Below are 27093 nucleotides of genomic sequence, written 5' to 3'. Positions count from 1 at the left end.
CGATACAGTTATGTGCTCAGCAAGAAAACACCAAACAAAATGTCCCACGCATGCATGAGGTTTGATTTTCCATGGGTGAACACAAAACTAAGTTTCTTCAGAACATTTTAAAGCACTTCCAAGAGAGGGCTACTTCTCTCCCAAATTTCAACTTTCCACCCCTCTGATGATTCTGCTGCAAAGCAGTTCAAAAAGAGAATGCAACAGGGGTTTTTTTGGTTCTGAAATGGCAAATGTGTGTATTTTTCCTCTTTAAACCCTTTCAAAAATGGATGAATGAGTTGTGCTCAAACTTTAAACAAAGATCACTTTAGGGGCAGGGACCATGGTTGGAAAATTCCAGTCTGAAGGGAGAAAATTTCAGAAAATTGTAAGTCACCAAAATCAGAGGCTTAGAATAAAAACTGTCCTGTAGCCTTAACACCCATGAGTCATTCCAAGGCTTTCCAGCACATACAAATATTCCCCAGAGCGACTTCATGGCCAAAGCTCCATACAGGTGGGGTGTTGGGGAGAGACACAGATGTGTCCCTTGGAAAAATCTTTTCTTGTGCCGAGTGCCAAATACTTTTGCCAAAGACTCAGGCAACTCCCCAAGCCAGGTTGATGCGTGCAGAAAGCTTCCCTTGCTATGCTGAACCTGATCACAAGGGAGAGTGTCATCCAGGCGCTGGGCTTTGCTGATAGTCTCTTGATGGTGACGCGGTTTGGATCCTAGCTGGACCCTGCTCATTCCCCCACCCTGTTTTGCCTGAATGGCCCCTTCGCACTTCAGAGAGAGATTGGGGCAGGTTGCTTTGGGTTGTGTGTAAACGGACAGTATGCGGGTCTCCTTCACCACAGCCAAGCTGCTCCATTATTATCCCCTGCCAGAATTAGGGGAGTGGGCGAGCAGAGGGCCTGATCCTGCCAGCCGAGGGAAATTCCCCGTGTGAGGGGCTCAGAGATGCCTCTTTCTCTCTGCTGTCCCACTCCTGCTGGATTCTCTGCTGGAGCCTCTTGTTTCTTATTAGTGGGACTGAATCAGGGGACCGGGTCCATCCAGTACTCCTTCCCTGCTCAAACACGCTCCAAATCCCCATTTCTCTCTCTCCTTCCCCAGCACTGCCCCGGTGATTCTCCCATCCCCTGATACGTGAGGCTGGATCGGATCCCTCCAGGCGCCCTCCCCACCCCCAGACAGGCAGGACCACGCCACGCCCTCTAGCAAGCGATTAGGGATTTAATTACAAGTGACACAGTAAATAAAAAACACGTAAAATGTAATTTGTGTGTGTAGTGACGGGTGACTGTGGAGGGTGTTTCATTCCGTGTATTAATTAACGTGCCCACCGGCGATAGTGCCCCTCTGGTGCTTCTGTGCCAGACTGGCATGGGACAGGGCTGGGGAGCTGGCAAGCCAAGGGGCACCGCTTGTGCCTCTCAATCCCACTCACTCCCTGACAGCCAGCCACACCTCCAACTTCCCTGGGGAGAGCTGCTGCGTCCAGACCCCCTAAATGCTGGGAATCAATGCTTCCCCGCCCACTGCCGCCTCCTTGTCCTTTCTTGAACCTGGCAGCTGCCACGTGGACTTCACGGGGCTGGCTAGAGACAGACGAGGTCCCCCTAACACCCATGATCAATGCCCGAGATGTCCCTTCCACAGGATCAGACCCTAATAATACTCCCGTTTTACAGAGGGGAAGTGAGAGGCTGGAATTCTCCATGTAGCATTGACCTGTTCGTGCCCCAGCCAAGGGCCCCTTTCCCCTCTGTTTCCAGCCTTCTCTCTACAGGGCTCCCTGGCCAGGGCTGGACCTCACCCCTGGAGGGTGCTGGTCCTTGGGAGACGCTGCCACTGGCTGCTCCCCCTAAATCGTGTTGCGTGCATGGGCGTGGGGGACTCCACTGTATTGGGCTGGAAGCTACTCAGGGGAAATGACGCCAGTGATGGGGCCAGGCAGAGGGTTCCCTAAGCAGGCTGGACTAGGGGGGACGTCCCACCCGCTGGATGCCCCATGTCCAGTCTCTATCCAGGGCTTGGCACCCTCCTTCCCCGGTGGGGAGGGGCCGGTGTAGCACCGGGGTTCGGTTCCCCACATGGCAAACCCCATTGGCCAACCGTTTCATGTGGGTACCCAAAGCACGACTGCGCAGGGCTGTGACTGCATCTGGCTGCCCATCTTCACTGCTGGCTGGGCAGCCCGACCGGGAGAGCCATGCTTCCCTGGTGAGTTAAAGGCGATCCAGTTGGCAAAGTGCATGCCCTGGACATGCAACTCTGGCTCTCTTTTTTTTTAAATTAACACTAAATAAACAGCAGGAAGAAAGTTCTCCAGGCTCTGATCCTTTTCCTGTGAACTCACTTTCCATCACAGAGAAACGCCAGGCACCGGAGCTCGTAAATGGGCTTTGGAAAAAGAAGAAAAATGAAATTTACAACGAATGAGGCAGTGCTGATTGTTTCTAATTACCGCAATTCCTTGGAGCAGCTGCTCCTCCCGTTTTAATATCCTTATGGAGGCACTGATCAGGGGTCTGCAGGGTCAGCCTCAAAGCCTTATTTTGACCCTGCTCCACCCTTTTAACTCTTTGGTTGCCGGAGCAACTGTTCTGAGTTTGTGAGCAGCAGGACCGGGCAGGAAAGGAGTGCTCAGGAAATCTTTCTCCAAATTGAAAGCAAACTTGTTTCTTGTGGTTCTTCGGCCTATTCCATCCAAAGCTCCAATTTACTATTCTGGTGGGAATCTGTGCATTTTGACACAGGGTAATGTATCTGTGCATCACGATTTCAGATCTCACTCGTGCCTTCCAATATTCCCCCCAGGTCTATGGTGCTGTGGTGAGTTGGCCGGTCCACACAGGGGGGAAGGGTTGACACAGGCCAGAGGGAGCCTATGCAGAACCTTCCAATTAGAGGAGGGCTCACTAAGCGAGCCAATCGGGAGGTGGCTTGTTGCAGCAGCCAGTCCGGGCCAACAGGGGCCATATATAAAGGGCTGCTCAAGAGAGCAGAAGGGGTCAGGCTTTGCTGCCTAGAAGCATCATGGCTAGAGCAATGCTGGGCAGGGTAGCAGAACAGAAGGAGCTTCAGTCTGACTGCTGCCAGACTGAGGCCCTGGAGGAAGGGCAGATAAGGTGCTAGGGCTGCCCCCACTTGCCCTGAGGCAAGTGGCTAACACAGGCTGCAGTTTGCCCCAGAGCAAGGGACTAGACTGGTGACTGCAGAAGGCCACCGAGGCGAGTGGCTGGACTATAGATTGCCAGTTCCCCCGAAAGTGGGAGAGACAACAGCGTGGGGCACAGCCAGAGGGAACAATATGGGTCACAGACTGGTGGAGACAGCAAAGCGGAAGTAACAGCGAGCGAGACACCACTGGAGGAGGATGCCCTGTAGAAGGACTTGAGCTAATTCCAGAATGGCCAGCAGGCGGTGCCATGGCGATGGGTCTGGCACCGCTACAGGTGCCCATTGCAAAACTGTCCTTTAATCTGACGGCTAGAGCGTCACATCAGAGAAGTCACAGTGATCTCCCCCCGGGCTGTGGATCTCTGCAGGAGAAGGGTCTGCCCACTGCTCCCCTCTACAGTCCTCCTAGGAGCAGCAGCGACAGTGCGCACCTCCCACCAGGGGGAGTTTTGGAGCTCTGCTGTCATGAGGGCTGGGCCCTGGCTGAAAACCCAGAGTGAAGTCCGGAGCTGAATTTTCCCCAGGCTGGGACCATTCGCAGCAAGCTGGGAACCACCTCTGGACCCAGGCAGTTATTTCTCATTCAATACATAATGGTACTTACACACAACCTTGTTTGTAAGCAAATGGAAGAACCAGTCGCTCATGAAGAGTCCAAGGGCAGCTTTCTCAAGAGAGGTCTGACTAGGGTGTCCCATTGCACAAAGAACATGCCAGCACACTTAAAACTCGCTATTGCCTTAACCAGACAGCTCTTCTTTTTTCCTCAAGCCCCATCCGTCCTCTCCAGCCCCACTGCCCACCTAGCTCCTGAGCACAGCACAGTTATCAGGCCTGGCCTCAGTGAGCTCCTCCTCCAGGACTCACCCCTCACAAGCTTCTGACTGGATCAACCCCCAGTCCCAGTCTCTTCCTTCCACAACAACACCCCTCTTTCTGAAGGGGTCTGCATGGCCCTCTCGGCAGTCACTAGTGAGGATGCTGCACTGGACAGCCAGCAGAGGGCGCTCTAAGATCCTCATTTTTCCTCTCTCCCCAGAACACAAAGGTTGCTTCTCCAATGCACCTGAAAGCCGCTCTCATGGTGCAGGGCAGGTGCATGGATTGCTCCAGAAGCCAGGCTGCCAAGCTCATACAAATCAGAGGTGCCCTGTCAGGTACCGTCTCACTCCTCCCCTGCAGCAGCAAGCCCAGAAGTCGTACCCCGAGTGTAGTGTGCGTTATTCTTTTCATATTTAAAAGGCTGTTTCCACGGCCCGGTCCCTTGGGGAATTGATGCCATAGCCTTGTAGCTCTTGCCAGCAGAAAGATCTCCCGAGAGTCCAACTAAACTCTCCTCTCCTGCTTTGGTACCCAGGCCTCACCCTCGCTGGCACTTACACCCATTCCACACATCCAGACTACTCTGCTCACACATCATCCTTCAGCTGGGTTCTGCCCTCTCCTCCGAGTCCCCTGCCGTTAACCGGCATTACCTTTGCTTCTGCTCTGCCCAGCCCAAGTGGCCTTAATCTGCCCCCACAGGGCCGTGCTTACTGCACATTCTCAGCTTTGCTCCCTCAGCAGAACTCTGTTAATCCTCCACGGCCACACCACAGGAAACAGAGCATCCAGCACACAGGGACTCCTTCCAAAGCTGGGGACGCAGGCTCCAGGACTGAAACTGTAATATATTCTGTCAGGCTCTCCAAACAGCCACGTCTATCCATGGCTCTTCCCATTCCCAAGGATCCCCAGTGCTTTCCAAACCTCCGTGCCTGGGCCAGGAGTGCACAGCGGCTAGAGTCTGCAGCAGGACCTGACATCTGTTCCCTCCACCCCATTTCCTCGTGCTGGAAGAGGCGCACCGATTACCTGTCCTGCTCCTTTGATGAGCACTGCTGCTGCCCCAAACAATCCCTAGCCTTGCCACCAGGGAGCATGTGGCAGAAGGAAGGCTCCTGGCATCCCATCTGCACAGGGCAAACCAGAACATGGCTCTATCTGTGGCCCTTGGCACTGGTGCTTACATACTAAGATGTCTGCTGCCTTGGAACTACCACAGCTACAGGAGCCACCCACCCACCACTGAAAAGCACCCATCTCTGGCATGGGAGAGGACAGCTGTTTAGTGCCCCATTTCAGAACAGATTAGGACCATTGTGTGGTTGAAACTGGGGCGGGGAGGATTAGGGAGCAGAAAGGGGAGTCTGGCCAGGGCACCAGGCTGAGATTTCTTGGCTAAAAAAGCAAGTTGCCCCAGATCTCAGCCCAGTCTCTCATACATGAGGGAGCCTTTGTATCACAATCTGGGCTCATTCCATGTTCAGAACCACGTAGGCCCAGGCTCCTCGGGCGGATGAGGTGAACACAGAGTGTCCAGACTGGCATAAAGCGCTGGATACCTGCTCTCAGGAGATCATATTCTCACCATGAATCCAGCCTGACTCAGATCTGACCTCCCTCCCGAGGACTCCACAGAGGCAGAGAGCCCTGCGGAGCACAGGAATCCCTCCATGGCAAGGCACGGGCCATCTAGGGAGGAGAGGGCTCTACGGGGCCAGGGTCAGTTCTGTGCCTGGTAACACCTTTGGGGTCAGGAAGGTGGGGGGAGCCCCCCATTAGTGATGTTAGCTGGAGAGAAGCTGCCTATGCCAGCAAGGACAGGGAAGTAACAGAAAGCGATACAGGGTGAGGATGCAGGGCAGGGTCAGGGCCACAACACCCAGGTTGAGGATCCCTGCCCCTCTCCCCTTCTCTCCCATTGTTCCTCTCACCCATGTGTCGAGTCTCGGCTCAAGTCAAACTGCACGGCTCCGTGAGCAGAGATCATGTCTGGGTCTGTGTAACCCCAAGCGTCCTGCTCTGTGCCCAATTCATGGAGGTTAGAAGTCTATCAGAGCGCCCGTTTACTGAAGCTTTTTAGCTCAAGCTGTAGCCACTCATGCTTTTAGCTCTGGAGGACACCAGTTTAATCCCCAGTGTGTGTCCCAAGAGGGTGGCCACCATGTCACATGGTGCCCAGTGCTTCTGCTGCAAGCCCCCTTCCCTCCCGCCATGGTGCATGCCAGGACTCCACCCTGACTCCACCACACTTGGCAGCTATTTCCATGCACCACGCTGCTTTGGCTCATTTTTGCAATGGCTATTTCCAAAGAAGCAACATTCTTCCCCACAGAGCTACTCAATTCTGCCCCCACTCCTCTGCCCCCGCCATCCCCGCCTGGCCATTATTTCTCCAAATAGGCTCCAACTCCCCGGAGTGAGTTAATCTCCAGCCTGATTTCCTTCCATAGCCGAGCGTGGTGATTTATGTGGCTTTGGCAGGACATTAGCAATTGTGCCAGCTGAAGAGCGGGGGGTTGGAAATCATGAATATTTCATCCTGCTCACCCGTCCCATGCTTCCCCCCCCTTCCCCGATCTCATGATTTGCTTCATTAGCTGCTCGGCCCGTGCTAGCTGGGTAATAAAACTAATTGCAATTTCTAATCCACTGATGCCGATGTGATGAAATGGTTCCACGGATGTGCTCCTGCGTATGTACATGCCGCTAACGAGTCTGTATATCAGCACATGATGGAAAGTGAGGCTAAATAAGGTGATGTGAGCTAGGCTCCAATCACAGGCAAGACGGTGATTTGGAAGTGGAGGGGAGCCTCATGGGGGAGTTTGCGTGTGTGTCTGTGTGATCTAGGAAGCTGCGTCTGGGCTCCCTGCTTCTGTACTCCTAGGCTGGGAGGAGGAGTGTGAGTTTTCCTAGCGAATGTGTAAACAGTGACCTTGCTTGGGTCAACAGTGAGGTTTGAACCCAGAACCTTCACATCATAGAATATCACAGGGTTGGAAGGGACCTCAGGAGGTCATCTAGTCCAGCCCCCTGCTCAAAGCAGGACCAATCTCCAATTTTTGCTCCAGATCCCTAAATGGCCCCCTCAAGGCTTGAACTCACAACCTTGGGTTTAGCAGGCCACTGCTCAAACCACTGAGCTATCCCTCCCCCCTCTAAAAAGCATCAGCCTCAGCCCCTTGTGCTAAAGGACTAAGACCCTCTGTGGCTGGCTGTCGCTGACTTATCAATGTCTATGGTGGACCAGCCACTAGATAAAGGTTCCTGGTGTATCCAAAGTAGGGAGTCTGGCCAGCTCCCTCAAACAGGCTCGGTGGATGTGCGAGCTCTCTGGGGCACATTGGAAGGGAACTCTTGGCAGCTCCCTGGTGGGTACGTACTACACACATGTATATCCGTGCTTGGCTCCATCCAGCACCTTCATGTTCACAAGCACAAAGTTCACCATAACAATGAAGCACAAGTATATGCGCTGTGATTAGCAATGGGGAGCCAGAGAACCCCTGAGCCTTTGATGAAGGACTCCAGCTGGGCGCAGGTGATTTGCACTGCCAGTGCGTAGGACGTAGTGAGCAAGAGTCACGGCTTGCGGGCCCTGCTCTGCTTTGCAGGTTCCCTGGTGATGGGGCAGGAGCATGGGGCATGGGCGCACTCTGGTGTATCGGACAGCTTTAGAACTCAGCAGGCTCTGGCTTTGTCCTCGTTATTTTCAAGGCCCAAAGACAACATGATGGTTGGCAAGTTTTGCTCATTTCTGGGGAAAGCCGAGGCTGCTCCCAATGATCAGCCAAAGCGGGGAGACAACACAGAGATGGAAGACCTCATCCTCTGGATGGGAAAGGATCTTGGCGAGACAGTCCTCCTTGCACCAGTGCAGCACGGCTTTCATTTTCTGCAAGCCAGTGCAGGTAGCCGACCCCAATCTCCTTCTCACTCACAATGCAGAAGACTCTCTTACAAGGCCCTCAAGCCCCAAGACCTGCAGTGGGTCAGTCTATGGGAATTCATACTCATCCCTTTGCTATTTGACAACTCCCTGACTCTACCCCAGGGCTAGTTAACTTGGTGCCAACTCCTCCTGGGCCACTAGTGAATCTAACTGCCTCGGGTGCCGCTTAATCTGCTGACTGCGGTCGGCTGTGCTGCAAGGAGCATCACTCTAGCTGGTTCAGAACAATGCCTCTCTGGACCATGTCAACAACATTAGGAGCCAGCACTAAACCACGTTGTTCCTCCAACGCAGCTTAGCCTTTGTGCGGAATGCCTACCTGGCTCCTGAATGAAGATGCCAACCTCACTGCACATCCCGGGCAGCGGGGTCAAATCCAGCCTCAAACATCTCAGGTGATGGGGACACCACAACCTCCTCTGCAACACATCCCATCACCTGGGAGCCTTGGAATTAATGCATTTCTCTCCATTAGCTCATACGGACTTGTCTCTGTCTCTGTCACAGGGGATCACGGTATCGGCTCAGACCAACGAGCCATCTAAGGCTGGTACCTAGACCTGATGCTCTGGAGTAAAGCGCAAGAGACCGCACAATGAACAGTGTCAGAATGCTCTGCCCAGTGGGGAGGGTTCGTCTTAGCTGTTGTCAGGAGGAGGTGGTGTGACTGAACCATCCTCTGGGACTTACCAGAGGGGCACCTTCTGGTAAATGTCACGAGGGGCTCTGGCTTAGGCTAAGGACTGGGGAGGTGCTATCTGTAGCACCTACCTCCACCCAGTGGGACTAGTTACAGGACAGGGAGCTGGCCTTAAAAGCAGGGCTCAGGAGAAAGAAGGAGGGTTGCTCGGCAGCCACGCAGGGACTGAGCACTAACTGGGCTCCAGATAGGCAGCTGTACTGAGCGGCAATATACCTGGGGCTTCTATGCACACGTCCCCCATGCTTCTTTCCCATCTGACACCAGGGTTCATCAGAAGACAGTGATGCCCAGGCAGACCATGTGTGAGAGCTCTCCACCTCTAACCACTCATGACAAGGCCCCAGGCCAGTCTGCAACACCGGACACACTGCTGGTCCAGCCACTCCACTGCCTTGCTTTTCACTGAAGCCAGTCCCTAATGCTGCGGAGGGAGGTGGTCCCCTCTCACCCACCAAGCACCTGTCTGCGCATTAGCACTGGATGAGGAGGACGGAGAGCTCCAGAGGACCAAGTGGCAGCGAAGGTGGGCCAGACTGCAGGGCAGCAGGGTGACACATTCCCTTTCCCAGTATGTGAAGCCAGCTGGGGGGAGGGACAGCTCAGTGGTTTGAGCATTGGCCTGCTAAACCCAGGGGTTGTGAGTTCAATCCTTGAGGGGGCCATTTACGGATCTGGGGCAAAAATTGGGGATTGGCCCTGCTTTGAGCAGGGGGTTGGACTAGATGACCCCTTCTAACCCTGATATTCTGTGATTCTATCCATCAGTCCCATGGCAGAGAATGAACCGCTGCCTCCCTCTCTTTACAATCCAGCAAAGCTGAGACAGGAGAGATGGGGTCTGCTGGGGGTCCCATCCCATCCCTGGCCTTCCAATTCCCCTGCCCCCTTAGGAACCGAGCCAGTGTGTCTCAGCTGCAGCAAGTTCCGCGAGCTACAGGCATGTCTGGCAACAGGAGCTCCCGGCGCTTGGCCCCCCTCTTACTAGATCAGGTGGTTGTTTGGTGCTGAGCTCACAAACCGGACATGGGCCAGGGCTGCTGTCTGACAGCGAGACGGAGACCAGGGGAGAGCAGCCTCAGACCAGTGGCAGTGACACTACGGCCAGCACACACAATCCCACGGCTTCATCTGAGCCATCAGGCTGGGTGGCTGACATTCTCAGCGTGATCTGGGAGAAACCAGCTGCACCACTGTGGGTGGAGACTGGGGATCTATTTACCTACCGTTCTGCTGGGAAGGGAACTGCCCACCCAGCGTCAGTTTGGGGGAAACTCTCCAGCAGAAGTGCAGCTTACAGAGGGAGACTGAGAGGTACCAAGGGGCCTCCCATCACAGAGCAGTGGAGGTGACAGAACCCCAGGGCAAAGCGACAGAGCGGTTTTGGTGCAGTGCCGCTAATCGTCCAAGGCTATGCCTGGGCGCTGCAATGGCCGGAGGTGGATGGGACCTCCCCTAGGTTGGGGAGTCTTTGGGGTCAGACCCGTCTCTGCTACAATCCCGGCTCCCTTGAACAGGGGAGGAGGGGTTCACTCACTGTAGCACGCTTTGCCAGGGAAAGGTACATACTCCGTCTTCCACAGGCCACGCCATGGAACTGCATTGATGGGATGTTCATGCAGGGGCTCAACAGCTCTACATTTACGTCAGCCTGTCGAGCCCCCAGACTCCGGTAGTTACAGGCTCTGTGTTATTTTTCATAAACCATGAGTTGCACAAAGACAGTAATAGAGAGAGGAGAGCTAACACATGAGTGCAGCCCTCCGTCCTTCTTTCGAGATCTTTACACCCAGGTCGGGGGGCTCTGACTAAAAGACACGCTCTGGCTCAGTCAGGAGTTATTGAATGGATAGGGAATTACAGGGTGGAGCTCTCTGACCTACGTTATACAGGGGTCAACCTAGGCGATCAGAATTGTCCCTAGAAATTGAGGAGAAAGCGGCACTCACAGCCTTTGTAGATGTCTGTAGGGATCTGCACGGCGGCATACGAATAGTTAACCTTGGTTTTGAAGTTCACATCTTCGGTAAACTCCAGCTTCAAGGAGTTGGACTTCTCCCTTTCAATCTCTTCTCCCTCTGGATCGTCCTGGGAAGGGAACAGAACACAGCTTGTCAACACACCGCCCAACCTGGGACAGGCAGAGCGAGCGGCGGGAGGGCTGAGTCGGGGTAGCGCTTAGCCCAGGGCTGCCCAAGTGCAGCGAGATCCCATGGCGGTCTGGCAGCCAGACCCACGCCACACATCAGCACTGTGTGGGGCAGATGCAGGCACCCGGGCGTGTCAGAATGCTCGAGTTGGCATGGGACTGTGCAGCTGTAACCCAGGGGCTGGCTGGCCACCAGCCCTATCACCCGCTAGCCCCAGCGCATGGTGTGAAGACCAGCCAGGCAAAGCGATCACATGCTCAGGGGTGCTAAGCAATTCCAGCTCTAGTGCGGTGATTAAATTTAACCCCTCACTGCCCACCTCCTAATCACATCTGGAGGCACAGACCCAAAGAGCCCTGGACAGAGCATTCAAGGCAGGGGGCTTAGAGAGAAACCCAGTGCTCTCCCCAGAAAAGGCAGGTCGAAGCCCCGGGGGCCCAGCTTCAGCTCTGAGCAGGGTGTTATCCTACAGGGTTGGCTCCAGGCGGTTCGTGCCAAGAGCGCGTCTCTCTTTTGGGTGCGTCCTTAGAGACCACAGGGGCTGGTTTTCCAGGTGTGGAGCCCACACAATGGGTAGTGTTGTAGCCACTCAGCTCTGCTGACACAATCAGACCCACGGCTTCTTTCTGCTCTGCGTGGACGTTATGGCTCCCATGGCACTTTTTGGAAGAGGAGGGGGTTTGCCCTCCTGTCTTGGAGGATATTTCCCTTCCCCTCCCCCCAGCCATTGCGCTCTGTGACCTTTGTTTCCCTGTCACCCCAGAAGTGGCAGCATTTCAGTCAGGCTGCATGCACCGCGTTCGTAAAGAGCCTTGGGCTCCTCTGAGATGGAAGGCGCTATCAACATCACAACACTTCATATTACCATGGTCGCTAGCGTCAGAGGAACGCCAGGAACAAGTTCCCCAGACACAGTCAACCGGCATAATTTTCTGCAGTGACTCAGCCCACGTCCCATTCCTTACAGTGCCCTCTGCTGGGAGAAGCTGGGAGAACATTATTCCCCAAAGTGCCTCCTATTGGGAATGGAGTGGCTAGCAGCTCCCTACAGTCTAAGTTCCTCTCCCATTCCTACAGCACCTCCTACTGGGAGAAGTCAGGGCAGGCATAGCTGGGCGCTCCCCGCACAGCCAACGCTCCTGTGCTATTTCCTACAGTGCACCCCTGCTGGAAGAGGCTGAGACTGGAGTAACTGTGAGCTACCTAATGCCAATTTCTCCTCCATCCCCGCAGTGGCGATGGAGCAGCTATCAGATCCCTCCAGCCTCTCCTGTTACCCAGAGACGAGCTTGGAGCTTTGTATATCAACTCGTGCAGGTGGAGATGAAGAGGGAAGCTGGCTGTGTGCGAGGACAAGCCAGTTCCTGGCTCGCTCCTCAGCTCCGTGTCACCTTGCCTCTCTGTTTTCAGTGGCACCACAGGTATTAAATCAGACAAAAAATAAAAACCACCCTGAAAATCAATTAGCAGCAAAAGGCGACTATCAAAGAACAAATTAAAACGGAGTGTGGCTTAGCGCTCTGTCAATAAGCAATGCAAACAATATTTAATTATGGTGGAGAGACAGCAAATTCCCCACTGCTGGAGCTGGAACACACTGGCTCTCTTTCACACTCCACTTCCCTCTCCCTCGCCGAGGCATTCTGCTGTATCCTTGGCAAGGAAACTGAACGAAGGGACCTGTTGTTGTTTAGAAGGAGATTTAACCTGGTGAAGAGGCAAAAATTCTCCTTTCGGAGCAGCAGCGCGGGGCTGGGCTCCGATGTCTTGCTGGCCCGATGCAGGGGTCTCTGGAGAACTCCATGCATGCAGGGGCAGGGGAAGATCAGACCCGAGATGCAGGCCTGAGAGCTGAGCAACACCCTGTGGCATGTAGGGATGCAGATCTCAGCACAATGGCCAGCAAGGGGCAAGGAAGCAGAGCGGGCCGAGGGACATGCTGGCCGCCGCTTCCCGCAGCCCCCATTGGCTTGGAATGGCAAACTGCAGCCACTGGGAGCTGCGATTGGCCGAACCTGCAGACGCTGCAGGTAAACAAACCGTCCCGGCCTGCCAGTGGATTTCCCTGACGGGCTGCGTACCAAAGGTTGCTGATACCTGTTACAGTCCATTTATCCAATCCATACTTGTTTAACTTGCTGGCAAGAATACTGTGGGAGACCGTATCAAAAGCTTTGCTAGTCAAGGTGTATCACATCCACCACTTTCCCCATATCCATAGAGCCAGTTATCTCATCATAGAAGGCAATCAGGTTGGTCAGGCATGACTTGCCCTTGGTGAATCCATGTTGACTGTTCCTGATCACCTTCCTCTCCTCCAAGTGCTTCAAAATGGTTTCCTTGAGGACCTGCTCCATGATTTTTCCAGGGACTGAGATGAGGAGCTGGTATGTAGAAGGGGCTGGGCCCACCTCTTCATCAGATTCTGCACCCCCTTCACCGAAACCACCACAGCCACGCTTAAATACCAGCTAAAGGAAAGAGAACCCAGATGTGCTCCTGAGCTGTCTGGAGAGGAGTGAATTCTCCTTGAAAAGCAGCTTGATGCCTGTCCCATTGTGCCTGTTCCCAGACTGAAGTACAGATCTTTGAGCCCATATGAGACAGGCTGATTGCGGTAGCAGAGATCATCCTTGGGAAAATGATAAGAGAAGTGACTGGAAGAGAGATCCACCCTGGAAGCTACTAGCTGCTTCAGCAGAGCTGCCAGTTTGATCCCCTGCATGGCTTGGGAAGAGCATGTTAGCATGTGGAAGGAAGATCTGCCCCAGGGGACACGGGGGAAAGAGATGCAAGCTCCTGGCTGACATACAGAACTAGTAGAAAAAAACTGTCCATTTCCCACAACAACTCTGCAACTAAAGGAACATTCTTCACTTTGTTCGATATATGTGGCTTTTTCAGCAAAATGAAAACTGAATATTTCCCAGTTTTTGTTTTTTCTCCTTTTTCTCTCTGTTTTCCAATTGGAAAAAGGGGTGGGGAGAGGAAGGAAGAGGGGAAAATCCCCCCAAAAGGGAACATTATTTTGTTGAAAACACCCGAAAATTTCACTGGAAACTAAAAGCTAAAAACATTTAGATTTTGCTCAAAAAAAATAAAGGTTTTTTTCCCACTAACAAGGCCTTTTTGGCTAGATATTCAGAAGCGTCCTGTAGCTCCCCTGGGGGCTCTCTACTGTGCCCATCACTGGGTATCCTATCCTTTGATACGTTCCTCGTGAACAGTGATGCTCGAGGAATTCCTGTCGGCCTTGATTTCTTCCCTTCCTTACGGAGATGAATAGTCTTGGCTCCGGTCCCTTTGCTAGCTGGGGCTTTTGCTTTCAAAAAGAGATATTTCACATCAGTATAAATTTTTCTCCTTCTTTCAAACACAACGGCTTTAACAAATGGAACAGTCCTGGCAGCCCTATGTGCTGGCCTTCCTGCCTCACTACAGTTCGACCTCTCAAGTGAACGCAGCCTAGTGTACCATTGTCAGAGCTTCCCTCTTTACACTGTTTTTCAGAGCATTGATCGAATCCTTCACGGCAGTACCCAAACCACTGCTCAACTGGGGACACTGGCAACCTGACATTCCCCATATTGTCTCCTGCCATTCTCAGAAGTGTGAGCTTCCTCCCAGCTAGTGTCAATGACAATCCCAGCCCAGCCAGCAGTGCCCTGTCGATACCAGGTAGCAGGAAAGCAGCATGTATGTCCTCACCCTACCGCCAGACAGCAGCAGTCATTGCTTTGGGCTCTACGTGTCAATTCTCCACATGCTAGCGGAATTCCCTCCTTGCCCAAATGCAGCAGCCCCTACCAGGAAGATGCTGCAACCTTGGGGCAGGTTTTCAAAGGCCCAAAGAGCAGTTTGGCATCTGGATCTCATTGACAATTGGGCGCCCAACTCCCCTTTGTGCCTCTGAAATTCTCCCCTTGACCATGGCTTTACTTGCAGACTGGATGACCCGCGGCCTGCAGGGCTAGGTCATACAACATCATCAGAGACGAGGGCAGAACCAGGGGTAGGGCGTAAGCCAGTCTCTGCCTAGTGGGGGGCATGGAGGCTCACTGGGGGTGGAGGGGAGATTGTCTCACATCTTCCTCTGAAGCATCTGGTGCGGGTTACTGATGGAGCACAGGTCTGATCCGGTCTGGATGCCAAGAGACAGGCTTCTGAGGCCCCACACAGGATCCCTTTCCCCATATGCATAAGCGGTGCACTCTTGGAACTCAGGCATACATGCCTGAAAGGTCCCTGGATGGATCCTGCAGGCAGAGGGTGGAGAGGAGGAATCCAGGAGTAACAGCTCCACACAGAAGGCTGCTCCAGCTCTATTCCAGGGCTTCCCTCTCTGCCCAGGCAGCCCCAGACATTGGCATTCCAGCGGGAACATGCATGCCTGGGAATAGTCCAGACTGCATAGGAAATGTCCATGGGCAGCGTACTGGGGTGGCTGCTTACTGAGCATCAACTTGTGGCCAGGGGTCACCCCGCAGCCATCCTATCCCCGTAAGCGCCCTCCTGTCGGCCCCGTAAGCACTCCCCACACTCTTGGGACTAGTGGCACCCCCACCCGGGGCAGGTTTAACAACAGAAAAGGTTCAAACAATCCCCAGTGAGTCCCCGGAATAAAGTCCATAAGAAAAAAGTTCATCCACAGCCCTGGTTCTTCTGCCCCACACTGAGCTCCTCCTCTGTCCCAGTCTGCCCCACACATAGCTGCCAGTCCAAACCCTTTCTGGAGCTCAGCCCCGTGGAGACAGGCTATATAGCAACTTCCTCCAGAGAGCTCCTGCTGATTGGCTGGGAGAGAGGGGAGCCACGCCCACTCTACATTCTACACTGATCCTGGGCCCTTAAAGGAACTCCCAATTCCCCAGGACCACTTCCCCTCTTCTGCTACGACGCCATTTCCTGGACCTCTGTTCACTCCAATGCCCTGGAACGGGATCTTCTGGCCCCCTCGACACTTAAATCTGGCCCCCTCGATACCCGGCTAGAGACAAGTACTTCCTCCAGTTTCCAATCCAGCCTGACACACAGGGAGCCCCTTCCTTGCCTTCCAGAACTACTGCCCTTCCAGAGTCCAGTCTGACTCTGATTCCACCGGGCTCAGTCCTGCCAGCAGGCAGCCAGCTCCAAGTGCCACCATCTGGCACTGTGACAGTCATCAGACACAGCTGGCAGCCGCACCAAGTAGAAGCAGTCCCCTGCCCTCCCTAACCTCTCTGGCTGGGATTCCTGGCAGCCCTCTTTGACCAGTGCCTCCAGGACATGAGGCTCCTTCTCTACGGACTGGAGAGAGACTGCTGTCTGGCAGTCTTCTGGCAGTGGGGCCGTAGGCTCCCTGTGCTCATCGAGGTCCAAAAGCTGGCCAGTGCGCCTGGGGTCTTCCTCCTCATCAGACAGGGGCTGGCCATCTGCTCTGTCAGGTACAAGGTCAGCACACTGCTCTTGCTCCTAGGGCTGTTGGTGCCTTCTCCCCGGAACAAGCAATCAGCTCCCACTGGGGATCAGCTCAGGTCCAAACTGTGCCCTCCTCCCTCCTAGACAGCTGGCATGGCAGACCTCGAGTGAACCACCCAATGACCACAAGATCCATTAAGGGACTAAGGCACCCAGCCAGGTTTATTGTCGACAAAGCATGATACTAGTATCTCACAGGCTCTACCGGGTCACTAATACATGTATACAATGGACCAGCTCAGTGAATGGCAGGACTTTCCTCCCTAAGGCCAGCCAAAGATACTCCCTCTGAGATACATCTTTATACCCCAATACAAACAAGTTCGTACTGCTCCTTTGACATAGTTAGTTACTACCCCCCGAAGGCGCTAGTTATCACCCATCACCTTGTACATGTTGGTTCAGTCAAAACATCTCTATTACATACCGTCATCCTGACCGTATCTTTTAGAAGTGGCTAGTGTGTTCCTGTTATCCCTGGTGAATGTTTTTGTACCATCCTTGGTATCGGGATGTTCTTGTACCACTTGATATCGGGAAGTGTTTGCGTGGGTACTCTGTGACTAGCACGTCTTAGGAATGTGTATTTCTACAATATCAGAATTCTGTTCTTGCTGAATTCTGTGAGCAGGTCCTACCTCATACCAGGCCTCTGATACAAGGGCTTATGTCTCAGGCTTTCTTCCTACTACAACCCCTGCTCCTGATTCCCTCCCACGTCATAACCAGCGCAGAAGGCTATTCCAGCTGAAAACCACTTTGATTTCCCATTTTCTTTTTACCACGCCTGCTGATTGGTTGCTCTGGGCATTTCATGAAGCTTGGGACAAGGAATAGGCTGGTCAATTTCATGAGTGTCACTAGTCAGTTTCCAAGCCTTGCTCCCATCTGGTGGTGCAATGGTGGGGGAAGCCTACATCTCAAAAAAAATAAAAAGCCATTTTAACTGAATCTTGGTTTTTGCAAGACCTCAGTTTTGGGCCTAGAGTACTTGAGTGTGTCCCTGTACGCCTGAACCTTGCACCCATAGCAGCACCTGCTGCTCCCTGGTGAACTGCTCCTCCCTTCAGCACCCATGGCTCTAATTACCCCAGCCAGTGCGCTGAGGTCATGTCTACACAAGGAGCTCTTTTGCCAGCATAGCTCAGGCAAGCGCTGCCCCCAGAGAAATAAGCTATCCTGGTCAAAGCGCAGCATTGCCAGTATAGCTGTTTCTGCACTCAAGGTTCCTGCTGACAAGGCTCTGTCAGTCAGGGTGACACCTCGTCATGCTCCTGACTGACACGTCTGCAGTGTAGCCCTGGCCTGAGTTATCCAGCTTGGAGCTTCTCTGTCTGAAAAAAACAACCAAAAGAGCCCTGCAATCTCCTCCTCCTTGCCGGCATGGCCATGACGTCCTGGGATTTGTGAGGCCAAAGCTCTCATTCCATCCAGAGAGAGAGCCATCCGCGCTGACCTTTGACGCTGAGTTCCGGGCGTGGCCCATTGACACCACTGGATGCATCAGCCAAATAGATTACTGACTGAGATGAAGTTACACCAGAAATGAATCCGGCCCACAGACGTATTAAAGAGAAGCTCCCAGTGGACCCCTAACCTTACAGATAGCATACCCGAGCCACGTTCCTCGTGTGCATCTTGCTCAGTGGCAGAGGGAAGCAGAGAGAAGGGCGTGGCAGGGGAGTGAGGCAGGCTGCAGCCATGGTGGCACAGCACTGAGCTGTTCGGTAGCAGACCCTTGTGAAGCTTTCCAGCTGCCCCTTCACAGACCGGAGCAGGCAGCACTGCTTTCCCCACCACTCTTGCGGTGCACACCATTTGCTGCTTGGCAATCTGCAGTGCGACACGGAGAACGGCTTCCAGGGCAATTTGGCTGGCGTTTGAAGCCTGTCTCCTCATCATTCCTCCCCTGCTCCAACATGCCTCGAGAAACTGCAGTGCCTGCTTTGTGTAAGGGGACTGTTGCCCCCTTACTAACATTCCGTGGGGGTATTTTGGTTGGCTAGCTCCCAGTACTAAAAGGGGACGGGTATATGGAAACCAGGACCCTGAGACTGATAGTCCTCAGGAACAATGGTGAGAGGCCAATGCTCCAGGTCAGCCTGAATGACAGGGCGAGCAGGCTAATCAGGGAGTCAGGAGGCCGGGGGGGGGGGTCCCGTCCTCCGTGTGAGCTGGAATTGCCTGGGTCAGACAGAGTGGGGCCGAGCTAAGGAGAAAGCAGGGGCCCAAGCTGAGCTGGGGAGCAGAGCCATGCCAGATCCAGAGGGACCAGAAAAGCGGCCCAGAGAGAGCAGACCCTGTCCTGGGAGCAGAGCTGAAGCCCCAAAGCCGGAGGCACAGCCCAGAGAGAGCAGACTTGCCCTGGGAGCAGAGCTGCAGCAACCAGAGCCAGAGGGGCCAGAAAAGCAGCCCAGGAAGCAGGTCAGTGCTGGGAGCAGAGTCACAGAAGCAGCCTGCAGAGCAGACCTGACCTGGGAGCAGAGCTGCAGCAACCAGAGGCAGAGAGGCCAAAGAAGCAGCCCAGGGAGCTGGAGGCAGAGCAGCAGCAGTGCAGAGACAGAGTGGTGCAGCTGGGGCTGGAGCAGTCTGGAGCTGGGTGCGGTGAGCAGCGGGGGAGAGCGAGGGGGACCCTGGGCAGCAGGCTCAGCACAGGGAGACGCCTCAGCCAAGAGGCTCTGCAGGCCAGGCTTGGATCGTAACCCCGACAGGGCGGGGGCGACACTGGGAAGAAGGGTCCCACCACTTAGAGCCTGAGAGCGTGTGGCTACCACCAGAGCAAGTGTCCAACCCACAGCATCCCTGCAGCACAGCCAGGGCCTGAGACGAAGGCCTGGGACTTACAAGGAACAGACTGTGAACGGCCCTGACATTCCAGAGACACTGTTTGTGATGTTCCCTGCCACAGAGTGGGGTGATGTGTTTCCTTTAACCTTTCCCATTTTCCCTTATTCTTTTTAAAATTAATTGTTGATTAAATAACGTGTATTTGCTTTAAATTGTATGTAATGGTCAATGGGTCAGAGAAGTGCCCAGTGCAGAGAGAGTACCCCAGAGTGGGGACACCCTAGCCCCTGTCCTAGGTGACCATAGCAGGGTTGGGGGTCGACCCCCCCAGGAATCCTGGGCCCAGCCTTGTTGGGGTTATGGGGACTCTGCCAGACAGGAGAGTGGAAGGGGAGTCCTCAAGGGCAGGGAGGCCACTGGGTAAAGGAAGTGGGAGCGAGGACTCAGATCCTTTCACTAGCCCACTTCACCGGGGTAGTGCAGAAGCCAGGAAAGTTCCCCACAATAGCGGGACTATTCCCCCGCTTACATTTGCAAACGCCAACTGGTTGAGAGTTAGCTTTCTGCCAGGCCTGGCTGGTGCCGCAGACCCATCTGACAGCGCAGCAAAGCACAAGGACACGCTCTGGCTGGGGCTCGGGTCTGATGATTATCACAAGCCCAGGGGATAAGATGCTCATCTGATTTCCAAAGGTTTTGTCCTTGCTCCTAACCATGACACTCTGGCATCGAGGAAGGCTGCCAGGAGGGGAGATATAAACAGAACTCCAGATAACGCAAGCTCTGCTGTTGTTCACCTCAATGCACAGATCTTCACCTGAAGGCTCCGTTTGATTGCTGCTGCAATCACTCATGCACTTGAGACACTTGAAGCAGGCCTGATATCAGGTCCTCGGCTGCTTATCCCAGCCAAGCGCAGAAAGGGGAACCAGAAAGCTAGTGCAGCGCTGTCTCCGGAAAGGAAGCAGCACCATTTGCCTCACTGGTGGCAGCATGCTGCATTACAAAGCCAGTGTCCTGGGCCAACAGATGCAGCACTGCATGGCCATCTTGATCCCTTAATCCCATGGCCAATGAAGCACTGGGTTTGGTGTAGGTCTACAAAGAATTCGGCAAGGAAGGGGATTTAAAAGCTCCTTTTCTGAGCAGCTGAAACAAAGGAAGCCAGCCCAGAGGTGGGGCTAAGAACCAGGTCCAGGATATGATGGGGGCACTCTGCCTTTGTAAAGGAATAGACGTGGCAACAGAAGCCAGAGACCGCTAGGAAAATACAAGTGGAAGCCACTCCCAGCCCAACTCAAGAAGGACATGTTAATTCCCCAGCTCTGTTACAACCAGCCAATCATGGCTCTTTCCTGGCTGCCTCTAAAACATGCCACACGTCCAGTGAAGAGAAAATTAATAAGCTAATGAAGCTGATGGAGGGGGCCAGGGCTGCAACTACCAAACAGCAATCGCGAGGCAGAGGTTGGGATAGGAGCACGGCAGCAGAAATGCAGAAATCACCCCCAGCCCATGGCAATATCTGGACACGGCTTAGGGTGCGCTGAGGGCACAGTGCATGCAGGATTAGCTGGGTGGGCTGCAGGCCAAGCCTGAGGTACACTGGGAAAGCAGTGGGGGGCAGGGGCCGGCAGGACTGGAAGTCAGGATTGAGGGGCACTGGCAGAGCTGGGTGGCAAGGGGGAGCCCAAGGCTGGACTAGCAGGAGCTGCAGGTCAGGACAGGGGCGCTGGCAAAGATGAAGCTCGCCCAGTGCTGGCCTCTGCCATCTTGGCTCTAGCTAGTAACGTGAGTCTCTGACTTTCACGAATGCTGAACATCACCCCTGACCCCTCGAAGGAAACTTAAATCCAGCCCTAGGAATAGGTTGGCGCCCACAAGCTCCCAGGCTGGAGCATCCCCTGGTGACGAAGGCTCATTAAGCGTGCAGCTTATTTATCGCTGCAGATGCTCCAGCCTGCACTGGAGGCAGCGAGCACAGTCCAGCTCTAAGGACAGCCCCTGCTCTCCCCATGGCATCGTGCCAATTATGGCGTCTCACTAGCACAGGCAAGAGAACAAACCACTCACCCTCCAGCTGGCCTCAGCTGACGTAACTGGGGTGGGGTGGAAAGAGGAAAGGCAGCGATTGACCCATGCAGGTGTGAAAGGGATGTGGGGGAGCCAAGGGGGATGACAGCTCTCCTGTGCATTGGTTCCCCTTCTTACACTACTCACTGAGGCACAAACACCCAGCGCCTTCCCTCCCCATCCCCAGGCATCTCGGGGACAAGTTGTGACACAGCAAGGACAAGCAGAGGGCAATCACCCTACCCCACCTGCTGGAAAATATCATCTCCTTGCTAACGCAGGCAGGTTGACAGCGGCAGAATGGTCCCGTCGCTCTCTGCACAGCACCGGCTCGTAAGCACCAATGGCCGTCCTCGCCATCCTCTGCTCCCCAGGGCAGTGACCCTGGACGAGCCCTGATGCTGACTCTCCTCCCGAGAAGGAGCAGGGCTCTGGAGGCTGCCAAGACACCTCCAGCACAGCAAAGAGACGCTGCCTGCTGGCTATGGGTGTCTCTTCCTCTCAGGTGCTGACTCCTTAGGAGCCCTGTTGGGCCCCTCTGGCTCTCAGCTGGCTGAGGGGTCAGCACTAGGGCAGTGTGATCAGCCACCACAAAGAGAACACGCCTCCCAGACTCGGCTGGAGGTCAGTTGGCTGGAGGTCAGTTAGCTTGGAGGGAGGGTCTGGTCCCTTCACATGGGAGGGGAACAAAAGGCAGTGTTCTGGGAATCTGCAGGCCCGTCCCCCCGAAATGTTACTGGTGTTGCAGAAAGGGAATAGGCCCGAAGTGAGCTTGCCCCATGGAAGGTCGCCTTCCTGTGACTCTGATCCCACTTCTTGGGGTCCTCTCCTTGCTCTTTCAGAAGAAGGCCTGTGGATACATCCAAGAGTCCACAGGGCTGGTGTGGGGGAGAGGCTAATCTGCCCTCTCCGAGAGGTTAAACCCACTTCCTGCCATTTCCAGCGCTCGCAATGAACCAGCAGATCTCCTGCTCATGCTGGCTCTACAAATAGCAGGTGCCTGCTGGAAAGATGAGGCACAAATGAATGAAAGACGCTGGGGAAAGCCTGGGGGCCTGGCCTATCGACAGAGAGGAGCAGCTGTGTTCCCAAGCTATGGTCCTTTGATAGCGCTGACCTGCAGGTTGTTCCTGGGTGTTCCTCTGTGCCTACGAGAATGGTGCCTTCTTTCATGATCTGCCCTCTGCCCAAGGCAGATTGCCTGTGCTGGAGGTTGGCTCATCAGCGTAATCTACCCCACAAGTACTCGTCTGCGGTGTCATCCAGGGACTCTCCCAGGAGCAATCAGATTTACTCTCGGTTTCCTTCTGAAACAAGCGACTTTTATTGCTTAGCTTAAGCCATTCTTAAGCCAGATCGTGCTACCCTCACTCACACACCTGGAAGAGTTCCATCGGTTTCATTTGGGGCCAGATTCTGGGGCGATATCACTCAGTGTGAGATTGGGAGGGCAGGATGTGGCCCAGAATGAATAAAGCTGTTTGCACGTGTAATGGCGCCCCCTAATCGGATCAGCTGCTGGGACTGAACGTAAGACCTCCAGATCTAAATGCATGCGCCCGGCAGCTTGAGCTGAAGAAGCAGCTGCATTAGCACAGAGGCAGCAGCAGACTCACCAGCCTCTGTTAGCCATTAGAGGGAGACAAACAGCAGCACCATGCTAGCCGGGGTTGCATGCAAGCACGCACGCACACACAGCATAGTTCATTCCTCTGCAGTCAGACTAAACAATGGGCCCCCTTGTGTCCCTTCAGCCATCCACTCACAGGTCCTCCTCCTCGTCAGGCTGCAGTGCTGCCCCAGGGAAAAAGGCTGCTGGTTGGGGATGGCAGCCCTACACGGCACCAGGACAAATGGTGCCTATGAAAAAGCATCCTGACATCCTAGCATATGTGTAACCCACTGCCCAGGGTGTGTTCCTCCAGGGCCACCTCCAGGGCCACCACAGCTGCAGTTGCTCCGGTGCTTAGCTCTGGAGGTTCCTGGCCCAGTCTCTGATACAGCAGCTGGTTTTTTGTCAGCTGCAGAGAACTGTGTCCTCTGTCTCGCCCTACAGAAGCCATAGTCAAAGCCCTGGAAACTCCCTCCATGCAGCCGGCTCACCTCAGACCGGGCCTGGGGACACCCCCGTGAGGGATGAACGCCTCCAGCATCCGGACAGCCTGTGACTCTTCTGCTGAGAGGGAAGGTTGTGCTGGGAGGGGGGAGGTAATATGGCCACTTGTCCATCAGGAGTCAGGCTGAGCCACACTGATCCATCTCGCTTAAGCTCTGCTGCAGCTGTGTGCTGCCGACAGCTTCCCTTTGGGACTTCAGCAGGTGCTTAACGTTAAGCATGTGCTTACGTGCTTTGCCGAGCTGGGCCCTAAGCCTGGAGTTGCTCCAGCCATTATGTCAGGGAAGCCTGGGGCCCACGGAGGATTTACACACATTGGCCTGCGAACCGTCCCCCTTCCTGACTGCTGTATCACGCTGCTCTGTACAGAGAGCAGCGCCAGAAACCTGGCTATCCCCAGAGAGGCGTGATCCAGCATGGCTCAGCTTCCTTCTATGGGCTCTCATGCCCAAGGACGCCTAGGAGGATGCTATGAAACAGCAGGTTGGAGACACACGATTGCAGCTACATATGTACAAGGCAGTCAAGGAAAATTAAAGGTACTTCCATGGCACTCATTGTGGAGCACCTCACAGGCTTTAATGCATTAATCCTTACACCCACCTGGGAGGCAGGGCAAGGCTGTTATCCGCATTGTACAGATGGGGAACTGAGGCCCAGAGAGACTGGCACAAGGTGACACTAGAAATCTGTGGCAGAGCAGGGACATGAACCTATGTCCTGGGCAAGTGCACTAATCACGGGACCAGGCTTCCTCTGAGTTGCCTCCTTCCTTCTTGTTATGTAGTTCTGAGACTGCAGAAGCACCCACAGTCTGCCAAGTGCTTTCCAAACACAGCTGAAGACAGCTCCCTCCCCTCCCTTCTGCTGGGAACGGCAGGCACAGCTTCCCTCACCAGCAGGGACTCTCTCCTGCTCGGGTTCAGTCTCTAATGGGGACTAATCATTCTGGCTCCTTTGAAAAACGCTGGGCCCTTCAGAATCAGCACTCTACAGAGTAAAGAGCTGCGGAGCAGATGCTGGGGCAGCAGATGACCCCCCTAACCCCCTCCGGAGCATAGATTCACAAGCTCAGCAAACCCACACGGCTAGGGACTCAGTTCCCTAAGTGCGCTGACCCTTCTGCAACGCTGCGGCTGCAAGTGCTGGTGCACGGAGTCACCTGCGGAACCCAAGAGAGCTCAGAGGAAGCTGTCCCTGCCAACTGGACTAAGGAGGGCTTGGCACAACAGACTGCAAGGGATTTCAAGAAGCCCTTTCCCCTCCACTGGTTCAAGAAACATGGAGCTGTTTAGAAGCATCCTCATCGCACCATACTCTGTTCTGGCACCTGTGTGTGTGTGTGCATTGGAAATAAGCTATTTAATGGGAAATCAAAGACAAAAACTAAAGCCCCAATGAACGTGACCTCAGAAGCAGAGCGGAAAAGGCAAGAGATGGGGAGTCAACGCTGAAAGGTGAAGGCTGCCACGGCTGACTCCACTCACCATGGCCAGGATCAGCTGACATCTGCTGAGCTGCCTTCGCTCAGAATTCCCAGCCAGCTTGTAAGTCAGACTTGCCGTGCACCGGCAAGGTGATTTGATGAAAGGGGAACATAGGGCTGGTGCCCTTGAGAAGTCCTGGAGGCATTTGTTATTTGTTTCTCCTTTTATTCCTGCTTGCTTGTCACCTTAGAAATACCAAGTCTGTCAAAACGTGGTCTCCTTTGGTTTTGTTGGAGGACTCAATGCATGTCTCGGGGATGCAGGCTCTGAGCTTTCTCAGCCTTGAATTAACTGGTCAGGGTGCTGAACGCATTAGAATGCACTCTCTGAGCATTAGAGAGGCATTAACCAAAAATATCCGGGAAGAAAATAAAGAGTTTTAAACAGTCCTGGCTAAAAATATCTTCATCCTTCCGAGTGATCAGGTTTCACTTATTATTATTGTTTATTATTTCCTGGACCAGGATTCCATTGTGCTAGGCACTGCCCAAACATACTTCCTTGGTATCTCTGACATCACAATCCCCCCAGTTCTCCCATCACCCATAGAATCTTCCAGGAAAAACGGGAGAGAGAAGAGCTGAATTTCTAATGATAATATTCAGATAAACAAACTGAAAGGAAAACAATTAGGCCTTTAAAAATATCTAATAAACAGGCAATAAAAATCCCCAAATGCCCCAGACCTTCCGACAAGTCCATTTTTCCTTTGCAAGTCACTTTGCTGTCACAAGCAAATACCAGTCATCCCTCTCTGCCCATTCCACAGACACTGGAGGAGGGGAACAAAGATGAAATCTTGCTTTGGTAGAATAATACTCGCCTGACCCTGCAGCTGTGGCAATAACATTCTCTACGGTTCGGAAGAGTAATAGGATTGCTATGCAAGGCTTGCTTTTTAATTCCAGCCAGTGTACTGTGTGTATGTAAATACACTGTCTATGGGACCCTAATACAGTAGACCTAGTAGCCCGGAAAGATGCTGAACTCAATTATGTGTGCAGTCTCCAAGCACAGGGCATGTATAGACCGTAAGGAATGACTGGAGCGCCTATGGAGTGTACCTCTATGTTCTAAATCCAGATTCGGCCCTCAGTTACACCCGTGTAAATCCACTGACATCAACAGCCTGACCCAATGTAAATCAATGGAGTTTATGCTGGATTTTGCACTGATTTAACGGAGTTCAGAATCTGGCCAACTTCCCATAGCGTGTACTAGATGCAAAATCGAGCAATGGCCTAGGCATGTGCAAACGACAAGCAGCCTGTTTTTCAGCAGAACTCAGGGGCCAGGCCCCACTGCAGGAAAAATCTCAGTACACCAGATATTAATCCAATATGCCTCTTTGAGCTTGGGCCTTCCCCTTTAAAGACTGTCCCCTGTCTAGAATACACACAGAGAGAAGAAGGATCGGTGCCCAAACTGGAAATGTTAAACTCCAGTTCTATCCTTTGAAAGCACTGTTATGGAGAGAGTCACAATATGGCATTGGCTTGCACCTTTTTGCCATTTGCAGCCACCTCTGTTCAAGGACTGGTGTATGTAGTGTAAAAAACCAAGTTACACTAATGATGCACTCAGAGTCCACGTCACTGGTTTCTCTTCCAATAGGAAGCTGCTCTGCAGGGCCCCCACTTGGTGGAAGGACAACATCATTCAAAACCCGACCCTTCTAGGAAAGTATTATTTTCAGCTACAGAAAAGTATTATTTTCACCCACTTATACTCACGGGAGGGTCTTAATGTGCTCTATAAACATTCCTTTACGAAGCTCCACAATTTCCCTGTTAAGTAGGTGCCATATTATACCTAGTTTGCAGATGGGTAAATTAAGGTACAGCGAGGTTAACCCTTAGTGTTTCTACTACATCACTATAAAATATTGCAGTATTTCTTTATAATGAGGACAGTGGTTTGCCCAAGGTTACACAGTGAGTCAGTGGCAGAGCCTGTAGAACCCAGGAGTCCGGCTTGCTAATCCTCCTCTAGAGCACACTGATGCCTCAACTGAGCTTTCCAGCTTCAGTCCCAGGACTCCTCCGTTTGTACGTGTGTGTGTGTGTGAGAGGGATGCTGTTCCCAGCGTGAGCTTTCTCTCTCTCTCACTCACACCCATCCTGTGGCAAAACACACTGCCTTTTTGCCGTCCACCATGGCTGGAGCCCTGCTTTCAGTCGTAAAATATCAAGGCTCATTCCCACCCGCCAACATTGTCATGTTTATCCACTACTTCCAAGAAGCTTTAAACGACGGCAGATAGTTACAGATGCTCTGTCTGTCATTATGCTGTTATATCATCCACTTTTCAGCGGCTAATTAGTATTCTCCAAGTTTCAGAGCTGTCTGGCTAATTTCATTCATGTATCCATAT

The 27093-nt window shown here is 53.5% G+C and overlaps 1 protein-coding gene across 4 annotated transcripts in view; it reads right to left on the bottom strand.

Moving 5' to 3' along the window:
• The window catches only part of CACNA2D2 (calcium voltage-gated channel auxiliary subunit alpha2delta 2), a 587546-nt gene that overhangs the window by 136963 nt on the left and 423490 nt on the right, over positions 1–27093 (bottom strand). For all 4 annotated transcript variants that reach the window (XM_043550544.1, XM_037904941.2, XM_043550545.1 and 1 more), the window contains one exon: positions 10599–10737. In XM_043550544.1, coding sequence (XP_043406479.1) covers positions 10599–10737 — 139 coding nt within the window. The remainder of the gene's footprint in view (positions 1–10598; positions 10738–27093) is intronic.

The sequence above is a fragment of the Chelonia mydas genome, chromosome 7 (assembly GCF_015237465.2).
Source record: "Chelonia mydas isolate rCheMyd1 chromosome 7, rCheMyd1.pri.v2, whole genome shotgun sequence".
Taxonomy (NCBI): domain Eukaryota; kingdom Metazoa; phylum Chordata; order Testudines; family Cheloniidae; genus Chelonia; species Chelonia mydas.
The sequence above is the reverse complement of the archived record's forward strand: the minus strand, read 5'-3'. Positions and strand labels throughout refer to the sequence as shown.